We start from the raw sequence: 24,717 nt of genomic DNA on the forward strand, positions 1-24,717 counted from the left end.
ATCACAATTCAGGGGCTGCATATACAGTCATCATTCAAAGTCTTCTTCAAATAGATCCTTCTTTTCTGGTATAATGAAGCTTAAATAGCAGATGGATCAGGAGGAAATGTCAATGGGACATTTTAAAAAAAATAATACACATATATATATATTTTTTTTTTTTTTTCACCTTTTTTACTAGACAGGACAGTGGAGTGGAAACTGGAATGTGTAGAGAACAGAGAGAGAGGGGAAGGATCACCATGAGCTGGGAATCAAACTTGGGTCGCATTACTACACGCCGACGCACTTCACCACTAGGTTGTTGGGGTTGACAACAGCAGCACTTTTTTTTTATATGTCGAATTACACATTCAAATGTATTGAACTTCAGTTTACGCTTATATTTACTAATACAGATGATAAAAATACAAACAATTTACAATTTTAACGTATCTTATTACAGTTAAAAATAATGCTGCTTTATTGGCAGCTTCCATGGTGAACCATTTGCATCCATTGAACCTTTTCACTTCATAAAAGTGCATACAGTAGGTTCTTTAGATTATTAACATCTATTTAAAAAACACTGATGAACTTAATCGCTTTGGACTTCTTTGAGAAACCAAAAAAGTTGTTCTGTGGCATCACTGTAAATCTTTTCTGGTTCTTCCTGACAACTTTTGTTGTATAAGATGTAATTTTATAAATATATTTATTTTTAATTTGTACATAAATGGACTAACTGGAACAAATATAGACCTATCATATTAACTGGTGGTTTGTTCTTAGATAGATTTACATTTAGTCATTTACATTTAGTCATTTAGCAGACGCTTTTATCCAAAGCGACTTACAAATGAGGACAAGAAAGCAATTTACACAACTATAAGAGCAGCAGTGAACAAGTGCTATAGACAAGTTTTAGGTGTGTAAAGTCTAAGAAGCAAAGCATTAGAAATTTTTTTTTTTTTTTTTTTTTTTTGAGAGAGAGAGAGTACAGTTAGTGGTATAGCCAGAGAGGCAGTTACAGATTAGGAGGGAAAGTGGAGACTAAATAGTTGAGTTTTTAGTCGTTTCTTGAAGACAGCAAGTGACTCTGCTGTTCTGATGTAGTTAGGGAGTTCATTCCACCAACTGGGCAGATTGAATGCGAGAGTTCGGGAAAGTGATTTTTTCCCTCTTGGGGATGGAACCACGAGGCGACGTTCATTCACAGAACGCAAGTTTCTGGAGGGCACATAAATCTGCAGAAGTGAGAGCAGATAAGAAGGAGCAAAGCCAGAGGTCGCTTTGTAAGCAAACATCAGAGCTTTGAATTTGATGCGAGCAGCAACTGGCAGCCAGTGCAAACGGGTGAGTAGCGGAGTGACATGTGCTCTTTTGGGTTCATCAAAGACCACTCGTGCTGCTGCGTGATTTACAACTTAGACTTGAGATGACATCTATATAATGCTGCTCTCTTGTGATTTAATGTGCCTCTTTTATCCTCGATTTTAAGCTGCTTTTGAATAATAGCTAAATTAATTTTGCTAAATGAATAGTTGTAAAGGCGACGCAGTGGTGAAGGGGGTAGCACGTTCACCTCACAGCAATGTTGCTGGTTAGAGCCTCGGGGATGGGTTGCGGCTGGAAGGGCATCTGCTGCATGAAACATATGCTGGATAAGTTGGCGGTTCAAAGACAGAATAGTTGGCGGTTCATTCTGCTGTGGCGACCCCAGATTAATAAAGGGACTAAGCCGAAAAGAAAATGAATGAATAAATGTAAATGCAAATATTATATCAGTTTAATAACATGTTCAAAAGAGGCAGCATGGTGGCTCAATGGTTAGCACTGTCATCTCACAGCAAGAAGACTGCTGGTTTGATTCCCAGCTGGACCAGTTGACATTTGTGTGGAGTTTGCATGTTCTTCCCGAGTTTGCATGGGTTTCCTCTGTGTGTTCCAGTTTCCTCCACAGTCCAAAGACATGCAGTATTGGTGAATTGAGCAAAACAAAATTGGCAGAGAGTGTATGGGTGTTTACCAGTACTGCGTTGTGGCTAGAAGGGTATCCGCTGCTTAAAACATATGCTAGAATAGTTGGCGGTTCATTCCACTGTGGTGACACCTGATAAATAAGGGACTAAGCCGAAGGAAAATTAATTAATGAATCGTTTTTAAAAGGTTCAGTACAAACGTTACTGCCACTCATCCACAATACTGCACCTAGGACCATCCTTTTTCACAATGCGTGTTGGGGTTAATTGGACTTTGACAGACACATCTTCCAAAGTCTGTTTCTCTTGGAAAGATGCAGTCTCTGAATTGGGATGCAAATGTATATGTACTATATAGTTTTTGTCATTTTTTGCGCCCTTTGTGTGTTAAACAGCTTCAAGCTTTACATTAGGGATGTCCAAACTCGGTCCTGGAGGGCCAGTGTCCAGGAGAGTTTAGCTTCAACCCAAATCAAACACACCTAAACCAGCTAATCAAGCTCTTACTAGATATACTAGAAACGTCCTGGCAGGTGTGTTGATAAACTCTCCAGGACCGAGTTTTACACCCCTGCTCTACATGATTTGGCAATTGCATTTGATTTTTTGGGGGGTTACCAAAACATACAGTTTCCAATGGAGGTAAAAAAGGTTAATCTATGCTAATAGTCATAACATAATATTACTTGCTCTCACCTGGTTTGGAAAGAGGCATGACCCTCGGGAACTGCCGTCTGCATGGGCGCAATGGGCTGAAAGAAGAATAAAAAGAATTGGCTTCACTTTTGTAAATTTTGATGGATGAATCCAGACATTTGTAGCATGTATTAATCAGAGTTGGAAATAATAAATATTGCCAGGATCTACCTAATGAGATCCTTGCAGAGCGCAGGGAAAGGCTGCTTCTGGTAGTGTCCAAAGACTTCAAACACGATTGGCTGAGTTTTTATGTACTCAATAAAGGACTTAGTCACTTCCACTGCAATCTGGAAAAATGGAAGAAACAAGTGTTTTACTCTCAGCCTCATAAAAGAGTGTGATGTAGTGCTCAGCGTTACAGTGTAAAGCTCACATTCTGCACATGATAGAAGCCAAGCGGTGGACCACGTCCAGTGTTCTTCAACGGCTCGGTGGAAAACGCTTCATCGTGCCTGTGAATAAAACTACAAACGAGAAGTTTAATGAAAGTAAATGAGATACAGAACAATGTCAAATGTGCGCCGGTGGAAAGTTCAGAAGAGAACAGAGGCACTCACTTGAACTGGCAGAATATGTCTGCGTACTCGGCGGAAATGCTTGACGCCTGCAGAACAGTAACTCTGAATGTGAAGACTTCACCAATCCTCAAGTGATCCAGAGCGCCGTCCAGCATCCCATCAAGACCTGCTTTGACAGGGCTGTCCAGCTCCTCTGGGTTAGCTGGACAGAAAATATAAGAAAATATAAGAAAATATGTCAAATCAAAGAGATCTGAAAACTCCATGGGGCAGCTGAAGCTGACATATAGATTCAGAGTTCCGACACACACTCACAGGCCTTTTTCACAACTTATACATAACAGTTAAAATGGTTGGGGTCAGGAAAAATGAATACTTTCATTCCACACAAACCTATTAAGTTGATAAAACTTGACTCTAAGGCAGGCATGGGCAAACTCGATCCTGGAGGGCCGGTGTCCCTGCAGAGTTTTGCTCCAACACTAATCAAACACACCTGAACACCTTAATTAGTGTCTTCAAGATCACTAGAAAGCTACAAGCAGGTGTGTTTGATTAGGGTTGGTGCAAAACTATGCAGGGACACCGGCCCTCCAGGATCGAGTTTGCCCATCCCTGCTCTAAGGTCACTGATGTCACTTTTTTTTCCTACTGATCAAAAAATCCCAAACTGATTAATAATCAATCCTGTTCAAGCATATACAGAATTAGTTATTTAAAATAGTTTGACCATTTTAGGAATAGACCAAATAGGAATAGATCTTCTTATTTTCTGGGGGGATGTCTAAGTTTTTGCTGTTGTGTCCTCAACTGGAGTTGTTTTACTTAAAATAATAATGTAAAATATTTTTTTGTCCCCATATTTAAACCCATAATTTGCTATTGACCACTGAACTACATTGCCCTCAGTTTACATCTCAGAAGTCTGCTCACCATATTGCAATATTTAAGTATTTTTATTAAATAAATGTATGGATTATAAGCATAAGACACTCATAAAAAAAAAAAAGTAAAAATATATATTTTTTACATTTGCATTTCAGATATCATTCATGTTTCATGCTTTTTTTTTTTTACCTGTACATGTATTATTGTTGACCTCATCTGCTGACAGTCCCATCTCTGCGCTCTGTCCTTCACCCTCCACAATCCTCAACTCTTCTTGAGAAACGGCAGCACGCGAAAGACCAGAAGGACACGACTCTGACTGGAACTGCTCAACAAGAAAAAGAAAAAACTATTTTGATATATATTAAATATATTATATCCCTTGAGTAACATTGCCAGGATCCATTCTTAACTTTTAATGATGCAAACAAAACTAATTCATACATTTATCTTGACTCCACTACTGTAATGTTGTGTACACTGGTTTACCTAAGAGTTCTATAGTAAAGCTGAAACACACAAAATGAAGCAGCTAGACTAGAGTATTAATAAAATTGAACAAGTTAGAGCATACTACGCTGGCTTTAATAGAATTACACTGGTTTCCAGTGCACCAAAGGATTGTTTTTAAGATTCGTGTATTCCTTTATAAAGCACTGAATAACCTGACACCTTTGTGTTATGATCCTCCAGGCTAGAGCTGCACTTGAAATATTTTACACAGTAAATTTCAAGTGATCTGGCAGCGTCTCTTTTAGTCACTATGCTCCAAAAAATTGGAACTGTCTAACGAATAAAGTGAAAGAGTCTGTATTAATATATAAAAACATGCTAATTTAATATTAATATGATTTATTTTTTTTTAAATATATTGAATATCATTATTGTTTAAATTGTATTTCCTTTTATGGCTTGTGTCTGTTTTGTTTTTAGTATTTGCTTATACTTGCTTTGTGTTTATTTTGCTTTTGGTTTTTGCTTACATTTGTTTGTATTTGCTCATATCATTTAAAGATTCAATTATGTTGATGTTGTTTTTAATAGTTGTTTTAGCTGCTTTTTAAGTATAAAAATTACTTTACAAAAAGAATAATTATTATTATTATTCATAACTATGATTACTATCAATAACTATGAGCAAAGCTGGTCACCTTGGTTTTTTTGTGTTTTCTTGTATTGAACCTTGTATCTGCCCGGGCCCTTTTAAAAATAAAAATGTAAAAAATTTTCACAATTCTTCCTCTTTTTTTGCCACTGATAGAATAAATTTGCAAGTCACAATTTAATGTAATTAATGTTTCACAATTCTAAAAAAGCATATAAACTTGCAATTGTGAAAAATGTTAGAAAAAAGTCTGCGAAAAAAGGCAATATTGCGAAAAAAGCAAAATATAAAAATTGAGAACTGCTAAATTAACAAGAATAAAGCCAAAAATCTGCGTTTATATTTAGCATTTCTGACAACTACAAGAACAAACTACTATTTAGATCACACTCACAAGGCATATTTTCAAAGAAATACTTAAGAGCTAGCTAAAACTAGACTTATCTCAGCTTGGTTCTACTATAAGTTATTAAATGTTAATACCTTCTCAAACTGCTGGTCCTCAAAAGAAATCTTGGCAGTGCCTGACTGTCTGACACCAGAGCCATAGTCTGGTGCCTCTTCATCGGCTGGAGGAAAAACCAGAGCACCTTCACATCACTTCCACAAGAAGTCACACACAGTTTGCCCTTCATATTACATACAATACCACAATAATCACCACATACTGTATTACGGATGCTTTCAGCCTTTTACTTGCCATGTTTTCACATTTAGAAAATACTTATCTTCAACAAATTTAAAGTTAAAATCTTTTAAAACAAGCTGTGTAAATAGTATAATCTTCAGCAAATCACATAAAGAATACATCTTTTTCATATTGTGCATTGCAACGTCTAAATGCAGTTTTTATTTTTAATTTATTTAAATATTTAAAACTTAAAGGGATACTTCACGCAACAAAAATGCTAATTTACTCACAGTTAAGGGGTTTTAAAGTTTATTAAAATATTTTTTTACTTCCACTGAACACAAATCAAGCAATGTTAAACAATGTTGATAAAAGTATGGAAGTCAATGGCTGATTTTTCCAAAAATTCATTTGTGTTTGACAGAAGAAAGACACTCAAGCAAGTCTGGAACAAGTGAAGGATGAGTAAGTGATGATATCATTTTCATTTTTGGTGATCTATCCCTTTAATAATAACAAAAATAAGTAGCAAGTTTTTTGTGTTCTGTATTTAAACAGTATTTTTGTGCATCATTTGATTTAGTGCATTATGAACACAAGCTAATATACAAGTAAATATAATTTTTGTTACATAAATCACTAAATTCCTAAAATATATGCCCCTCTACTCACCAGTGGGATTTGCAGGACACTTGCAGTCCTGATCTTACCTGATATTGCCTGTACAGCTACTCTGAGGAAACCTTTGACTTCTCCCTTCTCATTGACGATGGCAACCCGGTGGACCAGAGGCACAGGATACAGCAGATTACTCAAATAGACAAACGCCCTGCAGGAGAGAGAGGCAAAGAAAATATGTACCCAAGGGATTGAATGTGTAGAAACAGGACAGACTCAACACTGAGCGACATAGACACACAAACAGGCACTGCTGTGGCCCTGGACATGATTGCATTTGTTCCTTACAGACTAAGATTGTGTGAGTGTTTAGAACTATTTTACATTTTGGAGGAGTTTAAGGAGTGATGATGAACCTTAAAACCTACAGAAAAAAATTATTCTGAGACCACAGAAAATTAAGGATTATGTTTCAAAACTATAAATAAACCAAAAAATGTATACCATAAGAAATTGCAAGGAAGCTTGTATCTTACAGTAGGTTTAAGTTTATGTCTCACAATGTCTTTAAAATATAAACTCAGTCTAGCAAGTTAATGTTACTGTAATTTTGACTTTTTACTCTTCTTTATATTGCATTTCCGACCTTTTCTTATCAGAGCTGTGAGAAATAAAGGCATATTGCCTTTAAGAGACTTGCAGCTTGAGGGCAAAAAAAATCAGAACTGTTAAATATATAATAATATTTTTGGTCATAAAAACTACAAGCAAAAAGTAAATGATCGTGATCTCTAAAATGTCACGTTTGTTTTTTGTTTAGCTTTTTTGAGGTAGAAATAAGCTTTTACACTTCTGTGACAACCAAATTACAGGATTTAAAAAATAATATAGAGATATGAAGGAATCACTTTCATAAAGAGTATTAAAAATACTAAAGAACTATCATAATAACAAAAGTTGCCAAACAAAAGTGACGTTTAAAGGCATTTCGAATGTTGCAAAAAATATACTTTAAAAATCAGTTATGTTGAATAAGAATCCTAAAAAAAAAACACAAAAAACTATCACAATTTCCACAAATAGTTCAACAATTGTAATAAAAGGAAAAACTGCTCAAAAATCAAACCAGTATATCAGAACGTTACCCGATTAATAGTTACTAAAAATTAATCTTTGCTATCATGTGATCAAATTTAAATTTTAAAACGCATTAAACTGTTAAAAAAATATAATACTATTAACCAAAAATACTGTTTATAATGTATTTCTGATCAAATAAGTGTCTTGGACAGCAGTTCTTTCAAAAACATGAACATATCATAAAACCAACAAACCTTAGAACAGTAAAGTGTGAATAAAATTAGAAATAAACAGCACTTTTTACTGTGGGTCAAGAATGAAAGTTAATTTTGAACTAAAAGTAAACTTATTGTTTCCATTAAAATCACATAAGAAGATGCTTTGGCAGAAATCAAGCTGCAAATTCATAAAAATAACTGTGTTGGACTGAAAATATCTGTATTTCCATTTTGACTAGTGGTCTCAATGTTTACACATCACTATAAAAAGACAGTTTGTGATTTGATATGTTAAATGAGAGACTAAATGTATTTTAATGTTGATGATTATGGGATATTTGGATAATCTATAGCTCTATTACCAGAACAAGAAACAGACTCTTTATATTTTTGACATTCAGATTTTTTAAAAACATTTTAAACATTAAACATATTTTATTTAGTTCATCATTTTTCTAAATAATTTGCTGTCAAGGACTACATTGCCCATCCTCCATATGTAGACACTGAATGATACAAAAGTGGTGGACAAAAAAAGGAGTTTGGTGAGGTACAAAAAAGCATGCGTGGGACAAAAAAGGTGAAAGGTGACATCGAATGTGACTTTACTGGACACTGTGAGCGTGAACAGACAATACCATTAACAGACATCAAAAAAGGAAATAAAACACTGCAAAAAGCGGCCATACTGACATAGATGTGCAGTACATTGCTCAAGCGCAACTTAAAAGAGTGAGCCGATTCATCAAAGGTTTCCATGTAAAATCTGACAAAAAAACAAAAAACGGCACATGATCTCACATGCCCAGAAGAGAGACAGCTGTGCTAGAAACCAGCTCTTTCATCTTGAGAAATGTGAACACTTGGAGGAACCAAACTGCAGCATTATGGGAACCAATTAGCAAGTAATTAGATGAATAGCTTTTTTCCCCCCTCGTTCATCAGACATTCATGCCATGTAACAAAAATCTGGTCTTGTTTGTTTCTGCGGAACACAAAACAAACAGCTAATATGAGTGTTTGGAGAAAGCGCTTCAAAGCTGACGGAGGCCTTTGAAGAAGTAATGCGGTGCATGTAAAGCTGGGACACAGACCTTGGCGTGATACGAGAGTCAGATACGGCAAATTCCCCATTTTGATTATCAGCTATTAGGTCCAAATCAAACCCACAGCTCAAGGTGTGTGTCTGCAGCGATCAGATGGAAGTCAAATGTATGAAAATGGGAGAAGACGGGGTAAAGTCCAGACATGCTGAATAAGTTAAGTCACAAAAGACATTCCTTTCAATTCTTTGAGGGTTTTCTCTTGACCAAAAGATTTACGTTATTCCCTCTCATGAGAGTTTTTGTGTTGTTTTAATGTTTTTTTTTATGTCAAGTGGTACAATTTTGAAGAAAAAATGATGAATTCTTTTACCCCTAACAAATCTCTCATTTAAACTAATATTTTCTGACCGATGCGGTCCCACTTTATATATTAAGTGTCGCTTATACCTGTGAACTTACATGGTAACTAGATGCGTAAGTAGTATGTAACTACAGTGTATGTACACACTGGTACATAGTATTTACTTGTGTAATACTGGTGCAACTACACACATGTACCAACACACAATAGTATGTGTAAGTTCAAATGTGTAATAGGACATTAATAACACAATCTTTGGTAAACTACCCCTTTAATGTGAATTATTGATGTGATTTTACAATTTACTTTAAAACAACATATAAACATAAGGCAGGGGTCACCAAACATGTTCCTGGAGGGCCGGTGTCCTACAGACCCTAATCAAACACACCTGAACAAGCTAATCAAGGTCTTACTAGGTATACTTGAAACACCCAGGCAGGTGTGTTGAGGCAAGTTGGAGCTAAACCCTGCAGGGACACCGGCCCTCCTGGACCGAGATTGGTGACCCCTGACATAAGGCATTTGTATATTTCTATATACTGTCCACTTATACTTTTTGGGAAAAGTTTCCTGTTGTTAAACCGTTTTACACTTTATATTGAGTGGACAGTTCCTGAGGATTCACCTAGTAATTACACTGGTAACACAAGATGAAACCTTCTAATGCAGCATTAGTTCTGCCATTCTTATTTTAATACAGACGTACATGGTATGCAAACAGGTGTGGAAGGGGGAAAATACCTGCAAGTACATATTGTTGCACTTATGTAATTCTTGATACAGATGTGTATTTTTTAAATGTTTTTTACCAATGTCCTACTACACATTTGAATTCACACATACTATTCAGTAGACTGTTACATGTGTGTAGTTGCACCAGTATTACACAAGTACCATGTACCAGTGTGTACATACACTGTAGTTATATACTACTTACACAGTTACCATGTAAATTCACAGGTATAAGCGACACTTAATATAAAGTGGGACCTAACTTACAATAATGGTTCAAAAATTAGCAGCCCAAATTAATATGTTAGTGAAAAATTATTAAATTACATTTTCAAAAATAGCAAAAATAAAGAGAAAAATATATATATATATAATTTTGTTGATTTATATATTTATTTTTAGATTTTTGTATTATCTTTCCATTTCTAAAGATGTTCTGTGACTAAAATATTATTTTAATAAATATATCTTTAAATATATATTACCCATATGCACATTTTCAAAATGGGGTGTACTCATGTATGCTGAGCACTGTATCTACACTTCAGTAGACTATGACTCAGATTATGTATATGCTTGACCGCTGTATTGTCCACCGTATAATCAACCCCTTCATTCTTTCTAATTTTGAAATGTGCACATTTTGTGAAGCTGATTTTGAAATGATAATTATTCTGAATAATATACAAGTGAAATAAATTGACCTTTTCATAAATTAGTCAAATTATATTTAACAAGACATTTTGACCTTGACATTTTGATAATTATGAGTGTCCTTTGTACAATATTCTTTCTGCATTTAGGTCAGCCACATTACTAAAATCCAATCCCAGTTCTTTTTTATACCCCTAACCCTCTGATCTTTGACATGTGAAGTAGAAGCAATGAAAATATTTCCCTAAAAAATGAGACACCACTACAGTACTAATCACACGTCATCATAATGTCATCACTAGCTCATCTGACATATGAGATGTCATCTGCGGTAGTCATTCCAGAAGGTGAAAGCATGGTAACGTTTAACAGATAACTCACTCCCTTTTGCTTTTTCAGTTAAACCCTCCTGTTTTCCTCAGATGGTCCTGCTTCATACAGAACATATGACTGGTGGATCATGTTGCAATAAGCACAAAACCGTACACTGTAAAACGCTTCACACTTACAAACTCAAGTTCACTAGCCGTCTTCAAACCGTGAGTCAACTCAACTCAAAAGATTCTTTATTTCAACTTAAGATGTTGAGTTTCACATTATATTTAACTAACGATCATTCATTGTTTTAAATGATTTCTCTGAGTTAAAACAACTTACCGTGTTACATTAACAGTTCAAGAAAACTCATTATGTTGATTTTTACAATATATAGTTAAAGTCAGAATTACCCATCCCCCCCCCCCCCCCCCCCATTTTTAAACATAATAGTTTTAAAGGGCACCTATGGTTAAAATTCAACTTTTCAAGCTGTTTGGACAGACATATGTGTAGATATAGTGTATAGACCACCATATTGGGGTGATATAAACACACCCAGTACTTTTTTTTTCAATTTAGCAACATAAAAACGGTGGACCAATTGGAGCGGTTTTCAGACTGACAGCAACTTGACGTAGGAGTGCGGTCCCCCAGCCCACCGAATTTATTGACAGCTGGGTATTAACATGTCTCTGTAGTAACGTGTATAATCATATCAACAAGACCAGACGTGCGCAAAGCAACCGGGAATAAAAGGCCTGTTCAGTTTTCTAGCATCATCAATGATCATCAAACGTGATCAAGAGTGAGTTTTACAAGTTTAAGATGTTTTAAAACAGAGCACGTGTGTAATGAATTACAGCGATTTACTTCAGCTTTACTTCATCAGCACAGCCGCGTGTCAGAACAATTATAAAGGAAGATGCTTCAATTCCCCCTTTGTGGACGTTAAATCGGGTTTATTTTGTACACAAACATAACAGAGAGCCATACAGCAGTGGAGATTAACCTGTATCCTATCACATTTGCGTGCAAAAAGAGTGCAGAGCTAAACGCGCGTGCCGTCTGTGTTTGTGTCCGCACTATGTGTGTGTGTGGGTGTGTGTGTGTGCGTGAACTTTGTAACGACATCGCGTGAGACTCATCATTGCAACTCCACAACAAATGTATCAAATACTCTTTGGTAAAGTTCTTACTATAGTATTTATCACAGACGCTACGTGAGATCAGCTTCCTTTATGTCTGTCTGTTGTCTGAGGAAGCCAAAGGCAGAGATTGAAGCACACTGACAGGCACGTATGAACGGTGGGCGGGGAGGACTATAGGCTTAAAGGCCCAGAACACAAAAACAGCAACAAGCTCTTTAAATACAAACTACTGAAAGCAAATATAAATAATCTGATGGGTGGTTTGAGCGGAAACTTTACAGACACATTCTGGAGACACAAAAGACTTATATTAAATCTGGAAAAAGGGGTAAAATAGATGCCCTTTAATAACTCATTTCTAATAACTGATTTATTTTATCTTTGCCATGATGACAGTAAATAATATTTGACTAGATATTTTTCAAGACACTTCTATAAAGCTTAAAGTGACATTTAATGGCTTAACTAAGTTAATTAGGTTAACTAGGCAGGTTAGGGAAATTAGGCAAGTTTTTGTATAATGATGGATTGTTCTGTAGACTATCAAAAAATATAGCTTAAAGGGGCTAATAATTTTGACCTTTAAAAGTTTAAAAAAAAATTAAGAACTGCTTTTATTCTAGCCGAAATAAAACAAATAAGACTTTCTCCAGAAGAAAAAATATTATCAGACATACTGTGAAAATTTCTTTGCTCTGTTAAACATCATTTGGGAAATATTTAATAAAGACAAAAAAAAAATCAAAGGGGGGCTAATAATTCTGACTTCAGCTGTATGTTTAACTAATGATCATTTATTGTTTCAACTTAATTCTCAGAGTTAAAACAACTTACTATGTTACATTATTAGTTCAAGAACACTCATAAAGTATTCATGGATATAACCACAATAAAACAACATTAATGCAATACAAGACATGCTGTAATAAGCTAATTCCCTGTCACTAGACCTTTGATGGTATTCTCCAGATTCAATGCCCTGAGAGCTAATTTCTCCTGTACCGTCCGCCTATTCACACCATCAGCAGGAACTCTGAAGTAACGCAAGCAGGCCAAGTTTGATATCAAAGGCCAAAATTAACTAAAAATCATCAACTAGAGGATGGAGAACGTCAACATTTCACTGTGTGTCTTGCCTAATAACAAACAGGAAGGAGTGTAGATGTATAAGCTTTGCAACAATAAAAATGAGGACTAAAACTGTGACAACTTGTGCTGCATATCATCGAGGCTGAGAATTGCAAGTTCACAGACAAAGACAAACTGGTGTCTCAATGTGTATGTCTCGTAACACTTTAAAATACATTTAAATCAACTTACAGTACATCACTGTAGTTCCTATTGTGCTAGATTAGACACTGCACTGAAATACAAGCCAACATAATTCCCCCAGTTGGTGTTTCTAGAACATCAAATTGCTTCTAGTTCCTTCAAACATGTCAAAAAGCAAATACTTATGTAAATAGTTCTGGGAACTGTGAAAAGTTACTTCGGGGCAAAAAAAAAAAAAACCCCATAAGAGCTCCAAGTTTAATAAACATTTAAGATGGCTTTCACTCACGATGTCTGTATATTCATATTTCCATATGTCTGGCTTATTTCAACTCTGTGTTAAATGCAAGCACAGTCATAATGTATAAGCAAAACAGTCACATCATAAATATAATAAATATATCATTAAAAATATAGAAGATAGTTTTAGTGAGTGCTGTGTAATACCATTGTTAAAAGGCGGTGTTGTATAGCAACCCAGTCTCAGTGTGAAAGAGCTAGTTTCCTTTCCCAGCATGCTCCTGAAACCTCACCAACCTTCCCACTACACTGAACAATGGTGAGCGATCATAAAACGGGTCCTCAGCTTTGCCGGAGCTTCTGCAGAGCTCTTCGTCATCATCATCATCATCATCATCCTCCCCCTCCTCCTCTAAATCCGAGCACGGGTCGTCTGATAAGAAACCATCGTCATCCAGCTCTGTCCCCACCTTCTTGTCTGGCCAGGACTGGACGAGCTCGGTGAGTTCAGAGGTGGAGGTGGGTTCAGAGGGGGTGGGGGAGGAGTTGGGCTCGCTCGCTTGCTCACTAAGGCATGTGGAGAAAAGGGGGTTTCTGGTGTAGCCAAAGACACGGGAGCCCAGTTAGTATAAGGGGGCATCTATCTATTTTATTGCTTCTGCTCGCAAGTGGGTGAGTAAACACTACTAATTGGCCAACTGCACTTAGTAGCTTGGTCACGGATAAATAAGGCATATAGAACCTAAAAATACTGATCAGGAATGTGATCAGGGACAGGCAGCATAACATGATTCTGTTAAGAATAGCAAATATTAACACAAAACCACAGAAATAAAGGTATGAGGGGCAGCACCTTTTCAAAAGGTAGATTTCAGCAGTTATGAGGTGTTATTATGTACATTTAAGATACCAATGTCGATCATTTTGGTTCAAACATGCACATTTTGAAAAGATTTTTGAACCTTTATTTCTGAAAATGAACCATTCAAAAGTCTGGATTTAGTAAGAGAACAAAATTGATATTTAATTTATCAAAAGTGAGAGTAAAGCATTTTTTTATTTCAATATATATATATATTCACATAATTTATCGATCAAAAAAAGAATGACCAACTGTTTTAACTTCTATAATAAAGAGAGGTGTATTTCTTAAGCACCAAATCAACATGAATGATTTTCAAAGTAACATAATAGTAACATATTTTAAGTAAAATAGTTCAATATTTTAAACTGTGAGAACAAAGTCTCAAAATTACTATTTTTATATATTATTTAGATCACATAAATTTAGTCTAGGTGATACCTCTTTAAACAAATAAATACAAACGTGTAAACCCCACACTATTGAATGATTGTAAGCATTGTATAGTTCACAAAGCTTTAATAAAGTTTTTAATAGTAATCATGTTGTTCCAACCGGTTGGCTTTTTTTAGAAAACACAAAAAGTTTTCAAATTGTACTTTGAAAATATTGTTTCAATCAACTGTATATGATGAACACGAATGAGCCTGGTGTACGATAAGCTCTAAAATGATTTAAAATGGAATCTACAACTTGTACTTTTCTTAACCCAAATCTTCTGATGTCATGTAATAGCTTTAATATACCAACTGAAAAGGTTGACAGGCACCCTAGCTGAGTGTTTGATTCATTTATTGATTATAAATGAGTCATATCTTTTTACAATAAATTGGTCCACATCTCCTTAGTCATATGGGCTTGGAACAACATGAGGGTGAGTAAATGAAGATGATTTTCTTTTTCTTTTTCTGTACAAATACATCTTAGATATAGTATATAGGCTAGATTATGAGGAGTTCATACAGCTCTGAAACAGACAGGGCAATAGAGAAGTGTGTGACCTGATTTTGAAGTGCATGTAAAAATCGATTTCAGGCTCTTCTAAATAAAGCAATATCAAAATTTTCCTCAGATGAATAAGCAATATTAAATATACCCTATACAGCTTTTATTACATTTCTATTTACAGCCATTTTCCTGCTAATATCACAAGAAGAAATATATTGTTATATGAAAAACATACTGAGAACTAAACTAATTTCACATTCAGTAGACTAATCAAATACAGGTATAACTTGATGAGAGTAATCTGACAGGACTGTTGATGATAATTTGTTGTTTTGTTGATATTTATTAGACGGTGTGAAGAGGCGTTCTCTACTGAACACCAGTCTTGTCATGCTCTGATGTGACCTTATAACTGACCTTCCAACCAGACGAAACCAGGGAAAGCGATCGTAGAAAGGATCTCCTCCAGTCAGCACGCTGTCACAGTCTTCAACAGCATTGCTGGGCACCTCAGCAGCGCGATCATACATCTCTCTCATCAGATCCAGTCTCTGCCTGCAGAGGGCGCCATTACACATCAATTATTGCATAGTAGTCAACATTTGTAGACCAAGAGTTAATCAATTTTTTTTCTAAGACTGAATGTGCATCGCAAATTCCAATTTCTTTACAATAACCATAGTTATGCATTTATTATTGCTTTATTCAATTACATATTTGTTTATTATATGTACATTTTACAATGTTTAACAATATTTTTTTGGAGAAATCTACAATAGCTAATATTAAATGTGAAACCTCAAGCAAAAAAAAGTCATTTTTTAAGCAGCTTATTCTGTTTGAACAGTCAGGTACACACATAAATATTTAAAAATATCTTTTTTTCCATTGTTCATGTTTTAAGCGAACAAAAGGGTTTTATATAAAATAATATACAAAAAATATAGCAGAAAATATTATACAATTTTTACTTTTCAGCAGATTACTTTTATTGTCTGTAAAAAAAGCAAAAACATCACCTATGCATGAATCGCAGCAGTGCTGATTTACCATATAACCATATCACAGTGCTACGAGTATGCTCATAAATATTCTGCTGAAAAGTGAAATTCACAATATTTTTCATAAATATTGTTATTGGGTTTCCTACGGGTGCTCCGGTTTCCCCCACAGTCCAAAGACATGCGGTACAGGTGAATTGGGCAGGCTAAAATTGTCCGTAGTGTATGAGTGTGAATGAGTGTGTGTGGATGTTTCCCTGAGAAGGGTTGCAGCTGGAAGGGCATCCGCTGCGTAAAACATATGCTGGATAAGTTGGCGGTTCATTCTGCTGTGGCGACCCCAGATTAATAAAGGGACCAAGCCAAAAAGAAAATGAATGAATGATTGTTATTGGGGGTATAATCTCAAATGTCCCCTGAAATCCTCATGACCAAGGTGTTTTGAAATAGTTGTTCAAACACAATACAACGATAAAGAAAACTAAATTTAGGATTGACATTTGTGTCCAAGGTTTCAGGTTAAATGACCATGCACACCAGGAGAGTTTTTTTGTGCGATTAACGCCAACGTTTAACGACTCATGCCTAAACAAATTGCACCAACGTGAGTGTGCAAACCGAATCACAAAACACCAGATAGAAAAATACTTTTTTTATAATTATTTTTAAACAACTCAGGCTTATTTTTGGGGGGTTTGACAACCAATGAGATTGCCACTTTTGTTCACATGCCTTGAGCTGCTGAAGTTACAGTAAAACTTGACTTGATGGTGCTCAAGCACAAAACAGTGTTTGGTGAGCACATGTGAATTACAGATCAAATAGGATTCGATGGAGATGCTCATTTCACTTAACACATTTAATCCCACCGACAACTACAGTTGCAGAAGTTCATAGTTGCCATTTTTCCTTTTATAAGTCATTTTCTACTCGGTAACTATGTTTAATTTTTCAATGACATGCAAGCAAACAACCAATTCCAGGATGCAAAGGTACATAAGTACAAGTACATAAATCATAGGGGACTTAGGGAATAATGTGTTATTAAGTTAATAAATCAAAGTTATTGGTCTTATTTTTTGCTTTCATAATACCCCATCTAAGCATAACTAAATCCTTTAACTGATATCTTTCCCCCTAAAGTAGACTTTTTTGATACATGATTTGATACACAGCAAACTCCTCACAGCAAAATTAACTTCTGACACTGTTCCCACTTTCACAATGAGAGTTATAACTCTGGAGCAGAGTTAAAGTGCTGATTGAACATTAATGTTGAACTTCATGAATATGAATTGATGTGTTGAAAGCAGCTGTTTTAAGTTAGAATGCCAACTATTCATTGAAGGGTGCATACAACATATTTGCTCACCGGCAACTATAGTTGCCGCATATTCAAATATGGTTTTCTAGAAAATAATCTAAAATCTGGAGAAAATAAATGCAAAACATGTTCATATAGGACACAATTAACAAGACTACATTCATGAAACGGTTTAGAAAAATTTGGGCACAAATGTGTACATTTTTTTATGCTAAAAACATCTTGAAAAATGATATCAATAAGTGTATGCACAAGCCTTAATGGCATAGATCATCACAAAATTAAAATCTGCTCACTATTAACTCCCACTTGAGTGGTTCTAAACTTTCATGAGTTTCTTTCTTCTGTTAAAGACCAAAGCAGATGTTTTGAAGAAAGCTGGAAACCTGTAACCACTGACTTCCATAGTAGGAAATACAAATACTATGGCAGTCAATGACTACAGGTTTTCAAAGCTACAATTTAAATGTCATTCAACAAAAAAAGGAAATTCATAAAGGTCTGAAACAATTAGTAAACGAGTAGTAAATAATTACAGAATTTCCATTTTTGGGTGAACTATTCAAATCTTTGATTCATATATTTATGATAGAAGCTGAAATATTTAGGATTCATCCCTTTAAGTGGACTTGCTTCGAAACTTAAAAACCTGTCGCTTGCATGTATGGGTGGGTGGGTGTGTATGCGTGTGTGCATGACATTTAGGATCTATAAAATACAGTAATAGCTACTCAACATTATTTAACTCTAGTTAGTGAATTGATGATTAAAAAGATGATTAAAAGCTTTCAAATCAGTACGAGTGTAAACAGCCTGTTTTAAATGAGCTTATTCTCCATATTGAAAGTCTCCATTGTCGAAGAAAAATATATAAAATATGTAAATATGTAGTGCTGTCGCCTCACAGCAGGAAGGTCGCTGGTTCGAGCCTCGGCTGGGTCAGTTGGCATTTCTGTGTGGAGTTTGCATGTTCTCCCTGTGTTTGCATGGTTTCCTCTGGGTGCTCCGGATTCCACCACAAAGTCCAAAGACTGGTATAGGTGAATTGAGTAAGCTAAAATTGTCCGTAGTGTCTGTATGTGAATGAGTGTGTATGGATGTTTCCTAGTGTTGGGTTGCAGCTGGAAGGGCATCCGCTGCGTAAAACATATGCTGGATAGTTGGTGGTTCATTCCACTGTGGTGACCCCAGATTTATAAAGGGACTAAGCAGAAAGAAAATGATGTATCAAATATGTGAAATAATATGAAAAAATGTATAAAAATAACCTGAGTTTTTCTAGGGTCCAGTAATGCGTGGCTCCGTTTTTCTGATCTTGAACTTCAACAGCTACAATGGTGCGTGGAAATGGGCTTTTCTCTCGGTCTTTAGCTGCTTCAGGCGGTAACAGGTCAGGCGGAAGAGGAGAGTAAAGTGTGTCCGTCAATAACACGAACTGGAACTGAACCTGTAAGAGACATTAGGCACAGTCAGTTATGATGCTGTCATATTCTAGGTTCAATGGAAGGATCCGGTTCCTTTAATAAAGCTTTCACCTTCTTCTTTAGCTCCACACTAATGGCATTGGCCTCTTTGAGAAAGATGGCATTGCCCCAAAGAAGATCTCGAAGGGATGTAAACTGATAACATCTCCATTTGCGGAAAGCCCACATTGCCAGTTCGGTCTCCCTCTCCGTCCATTGCACTATTGGGTAAAAGAGAGTGGATACAGAAGCTCAGATAATCAAAATGCACACACACACACACACAAACACACACAAATCAGACTCCAAATTTATCTATCAAACTACATGGATATAGCTATATTTTTCTACATTGTTTACTGCCTATTTATCAAGTAACTACATATAATTTGTGTGAATTTGATTTGTTTTATTTATTTTCTTATTTTCTTATCTTGTCTTAGGCAAGGTAAGGCAAACTTTATTTATAGAGCACAAGTTTACACAACCGTAGTTGATGCAAAGTGCTTTACAATAAAATTTAATAATAAATAAAAACTGGTATTAAAAATATAATGAAATTTATATGTATATAAATATATTATGATCTTATCTTCATAATTTAGTTATCTCACCTTCCTCCTCAGGCTCTTCATCTTCCTCTGCTGCATCAGGATAACATCGATCGACCTGTTTTTGCAGAGCTTCTAACCTGCTCTCATAATCCTATAAAAGAAATTAAAAAGAAAATAAAAGTGCAAATTTTGTACTACTAAAATGCAGCATTATTTGTAAAGGAAGCTGATTTTAAATGTTTTTCTAATGTTTGTTACGTACTAATCTCTGTTGCTCTAGTAGATTGTTTGCCTCTTCTCTCTCCTTACGATACTGATCTTCAAGTTCCTGCAGTCTGAATACAGAAACAGCTGATAAGTCGAACAACGCAAATGTCAGAACTTGAAGTTGAATCAGTTTCCTCCACTTGTTCTTTACCTCTGATCCATTTCCTGCTTCATGTCAATGCCCTGTTTATCCAGGAGTTCTCTCTGAGCAAAGGCCCAGTCAACAGGCTCCACTGGAGTCTCAGAGCAAGGGGTTCGGTCACGTTCCTGACGGGCCTGTTCAGGATGGTTGAAGCGGAACACGTGGCTCTTGCCCAAAATGATTCGGTTCCCTACAAAAGTTCAGTGAGTTATAAAAAAAAACATTTCAAAATTAATTTATAAACATTTAAAATGGAACAATGTGCTTTAAAAATCTATGTACACATTAAAAATATAAACATAATGAAAAATAATTATTCATTAAAAATAAATGAATAAATAAAAATGTACATTTTAAAAAATGAACAAATAAAATAAACAAATTACAATCTTAAAAAATGATCAATCAAACTGTTATGGGGTTGATTGGTTTGTTCGGGTTTTTTCTTTTTCTTAATAGGTGAATCATTTGATAATCTTAATCTTACAGCTTATTTGAGAAGCTGCAAAGATGCATTCGAGAGACTGCTTTGGATGATCGTTTTTCATTTTGAAATTTGCTCTTACGTTATTTGTTGTTGTTGTTTTGAACGTTATGTTATGTTAGATATTTAATTTACATATGGGTTACTTTGATACCCTTTGAAAATTTTTTTTGTTCATGTAAACTTTAAATAAATTTAAATTTCATTTAAATTGGTTTGGTTCCCTTTATTTGTTGCATGCTTGAGCCGGCACATAACACACTGAAATGACAAATCAATGAATAAAAAAAAAAAAACTAAATTAATAATTAATTAAAAGATGTAAAAGAGCTAAAAAGCTCAAGTCATAAATCAATGAATTAATAAAATATACATATATTTTAAGATAAATAATAAAACACCTTAGCCTTCCTGGTGCTGAAGGTAAAATTATTAACTCTCCTCTGAAAGTTATATTGTTTTTAAAATATTTCCCAAGTCATGTTCATCAGACCACGGAATGTTTGCACAATATTTCCAAATATTATTTTTCAATATGTTCCCATAGTCTTATTTCTATAGGTTTGCCTGGAATAAAAAATACATACATACATACATACATACATATATATATATGTGTGTATGTATGTATATAAATGATTAAAAATGCAATTAAAACAGCAAAGGTCATAATTATTATGCCCCTTGACAATTTGATTGGGTACAGAAAAAAAAAAATTCGCCAAATGTTCCAATGACTTGCTTAATTAACCAATTTGTCTAATAAACCTTATGAATCTAGATAAGCATTTAAACTGGAATTTAAGTGGATGTTATCTCAGATGTAAAATAAAATGTCACCATGGAAAAATAAATAAATGAGTAATTAGAAATGAATTACTATAAAATGATTATGATTAAAAATGTGTTTTGAAACCTCTCCAATAAACAGCACCTGGAAATATTTGAAAAATAAAATTTCATCTTCAAACTACTTATTTAAAATAAGTTGAAACAACAAAATTCAGTTTTTTTGGGGGGAAAACTTAATTGCTTTATATTCAATACACTTAAATTTGTAAAAACAATTAAGTTAACTTAATTTGCGTTGGGACAATATGAAGGAATTGTATGAAACCCAGAATTTTTTATAGTGTAGATCCACGGTTAAAATCTATAGTTAACAGGTAGAGTTATAAAGTACAGTTAACAAGAAACAATAGTGTTCAGCGATTCACTTTGTGATACTTGTCATTTCTTTGCAGTTGTTTCTGAAATTTAACAGTCATATCTGGTTGAAACTTAAATACATGCAAGCATACATACATAACAGAATCCAACCGATAATGCTATAAAAAAGGTTAAAAATGTGTGAGGGACGACCAGTTAGGTGAGCTTTGGAGTAGGACACATTTGTTAAGTGTCTCCTACAGAATTTACATTTGTTTCTGAACTAATGCACATCCTAATATCAAGTGCCTGCAGATACCTATAGCTATTCCTGTGTAACAAAGATGAAAACTAAAGCCAATAAAGAGGGTAATGCACTGTATCAGCAGCCTGCCACAGCAAGCACATACTTCAAAACACATTCAGAAATACCAAGAAAGGAATAGTATTAGGGTATATGCAGAGCTAGGGCTCTATTTTAACGATCTAGGAGCAAAGTCTAAAGCACAGGGCGCAAAAGCATTAAGGGCGTGTCTAAATCCACTTTTGCTATTGTAAGGATGGAAAAATACGCTTTGCGACGCGACGCATGGTCTAACAGGGTTGAGCTTATTTTCTTATTGAGTTGTGTTTTGAGAATAAACCAATCAGAGTCTCATCACCCATTCCTTTTAAGAGTCAGTTGTGTCAAGCCATGATGCATTTGCTATTTACATGGAGGACTTTGTAAGTGGATAAACTTCGCTTCACTAGCGAGAAAACATTTTAACAGACCATCTGCAGCACAAGGATAAAGAATGAGTCTCCTCCAATTGGCCTTTACTTTCACTTTCTTTTTCTCTCTTTCGAGGATGCGGAAACGGTGTTGTATGTACAGACATCCATTAGCCTACATAATTAATTTTGTTTGTTAAGCACAAATATTTGTTTCAAAATTAATTCTAAATTCAGTTCTAATTTCCAGCAAACTAATAAATAAACAATAATAACAAAGTGTGGTACAAAAACAGTTATATCCAAACACACGTCCTATGCCCCATATGGTCCAAAACCTGACAGGTGAAAACAAATATAAATATGCATATAATAAATACTACTACTACTAATAATAATATTATACGAAAGCAAATTGTCGTGAATAAACTGAAAAAAATCCCCCTGAGATGAAGGCATGGAGGCAGTGGTTTTTATATTTATGTAGAAAGTAATAGTTTTTGTAATATTTTAATCCTTTAATTCTTTTTCATTTGTAAAGATATTTGCGTATTGCTGTACATCCTGCATGTTTTAAGCAATGTGTAAGCCAGGAGCACAACTAACGCGGTCTGCGCTGGACTTTAGACCTGCTTTCAGCTTATTTCAGTCTATTTTAGTTCCTCAAAATAGCAACGCGCCAACAATGCGCCTTAACACACCTCCTTTCTAGACCAGAACACCCATGAGTCCACAAAGTAGTGCAAATGGATTTGCTATTTAAACAACATGGCACAAAACATAAAAATTTGTGTTGCACTGGTCTGAAAATAGCAACACGTCAGGACAAACCCTTTTTGCGCTTCCCAAGTGTTTCTTCCCAAACCGATATACTTTGGGTAAACGGTTAATGTGACTTTTTCAATTTTATATAGTTCCTTTACAGCATCAATGTTGTAATGCGATTAAAATATAATCAGTTAAATAGACTTCAGCCTTCATTTAGTTGTTGAAGCGTAAACCGAGAAGAAAAGCCGTTTACTCGCACACGCCCGTCAGGATCAGCAGGCTAGCGCAGAAACGCCATTGGAAATACTGAAGTAAAACAATTTAAATACTTTAAAGAAATGGTGTGGAAAAATGTATTTTAATGCAGTGTTTCTTGAACATTTTGAGACCCACTTTTTAGCGAATATCATTTAGGCAGTGAAAATTGTTGATTTTTAAAGAAAACAGATCTTAAACGCGCTAATTTTGTAACGGCATAAGGTTCACCAGAAGCGTTTGACCCAGGCTACTGAAAAATAAAAAGTCCTTCTGCATACTACTGCAAATACACTATAGTAAGGGAATACAACTGAATATTAAATGATGTAACAGACAGTATGAAGGATATGGAACAGATAATATCACGGTGCAGCAGGAATAGGTTGACTCTCTTTTGGCTACTGTGGTAAAATTGGAAGAAAAGTCTGAAGATATGGAAGCCAGATCTTATACCAGTGTTTGTTAAGTTACTTCAAATAAGTAATTTATTACTGATTACTAAATGCATCATTGAAATTGTATTTCAATTACTTGTCTAATTACTTTGCTTGAAAAGTAATTTAGTACTTACTCAACAAGGAATTTAATTACATTATTCAATACTAAAAATTTCAATGCATAGGCAATAGAAATAAAACTTTAACTTTTTAAAAAATTTGATTCAAACAGGTTCTTTAGCTTCATTTACAAATATTTAAGAAATTAGAAACATTATATGTCTCAAAACATGTTTTAACTTTTCAATGTAATGACATTATATTTTATACATACTGTACCATAGTAATTAATTTCTTAGTCAATTCATTGTTTCTTAAGTAAATTTGCAACTGTCATGATAAATTTAAACTTCTTTGGCTAAAGAATTAGGACAATTATTCTGGAAAATATATTTGCATATAAAAAATATGATTGCTATGACACATGAGATGAAACAGATTAGAGTTGGTGATGTGAAGTAAAAGTACAAAAATGTAAACAGACCTGATTTGAGAACAGTGGGTTCTGTGACTCTCTTCCCATTTACATATGTTTCTGCTCCCTCACACGGCTCAAGAATGACAGCTGTAAACAACAGGAGGAACATCCATAAAGACTGTAGCATATACTTAACATATGAAAAGGTATGAGAGTTTGTAGTGGCATCATTATCAAACCTTCTCCCATTGGTCCAGTGGTGCTGGTGAAAGTGCAGTGTTCCTCCTTAATAAAGTGCCCGCTTAAAACAATGTCCTGTCGACTACTGGCATCTTCTCTGCCCACCCTGATCAAAGCAAAAAGCAAGACACATTAG

The 24,717-nt window shown here is 34.9% G+C and overlaps 1 protein-coding gene across 1 annotated transcript in view; it reads right to left on the reverse strand.

Annotated features, from left to right (window-relative positions):
- kif1aa (kinesin family member 1Aa) overlaps positions 1-24,717 on the reverse strand; it is a 146,147-nt gene that overhangs the window by 64,589 nt on the left and 56,841 nt on the right. Inside the window, exons 18-32 of the mRNA XM_056459953.1 lie at positions 24,581-24,687; positions 24,408-24,488; positions 20,063-20,243; positions 19,907-19,979; positions 19,705-19,795; positions 19,163-19,311; positions 18,896-19,074; positions 15,720-15,857; positions 6,513-6,631; positions 5,655-5,740; positions 4,256-4,391; positions 3,218-3,380; positions 3,034-3,124; positions 2,829-2,947; positions 2,658-2,713 (exon numbers count right to left, since the gene is read on the reverse strand). Coding sequence (XP_056315928.1) covers positions 2,658-2,713; positions 2,829-2,947; positions 3,034-3,124; positions 3,218-3,380; positions 4,256-4,391; positions 5,655-5,740; positions 6,513-6,631; positions 15,720-15,857; positions 18,896-19,074; positions 19,163-19,311; positions 19,705-19,795; positions 19,907-19,979; positions 20,063-20,243; positions 24,408-24,488; positions 24,581-24,687 — 1,769 coding nt within the window. The remainder of the gene's footprint in view (positions 1-2,657; positions 2,714-2,828; positions 2,948-3,033; positions 3,125-3,217; positions 3,381-4,255; positions 4,392-5,654; positions 5,741-6,512; positions 6,632-15,719; positions 15,858-18,895; positions 19,075-19,162; positions 19,312-19,704; positions 19,796-19,906; positions 19,980-20,062; positions 20,244-24,407; positions 24,489-24,580; positions 24,688-24,717) is intronic.

The sequence above is a fragment of the Danio aesculapii genome, chromosome 6, assembly GCF_903798145.1.
Source record: "Danio aesculapii chromosome 6, fDanAes4.1, whole genome shotgun sequence".
Taxonomy (NCBI): Eukaryota; Metazoa; Chordata; class Actinopteri; order Cypriniformes; family Danionidae; genus Danio; species Danio aesculapii.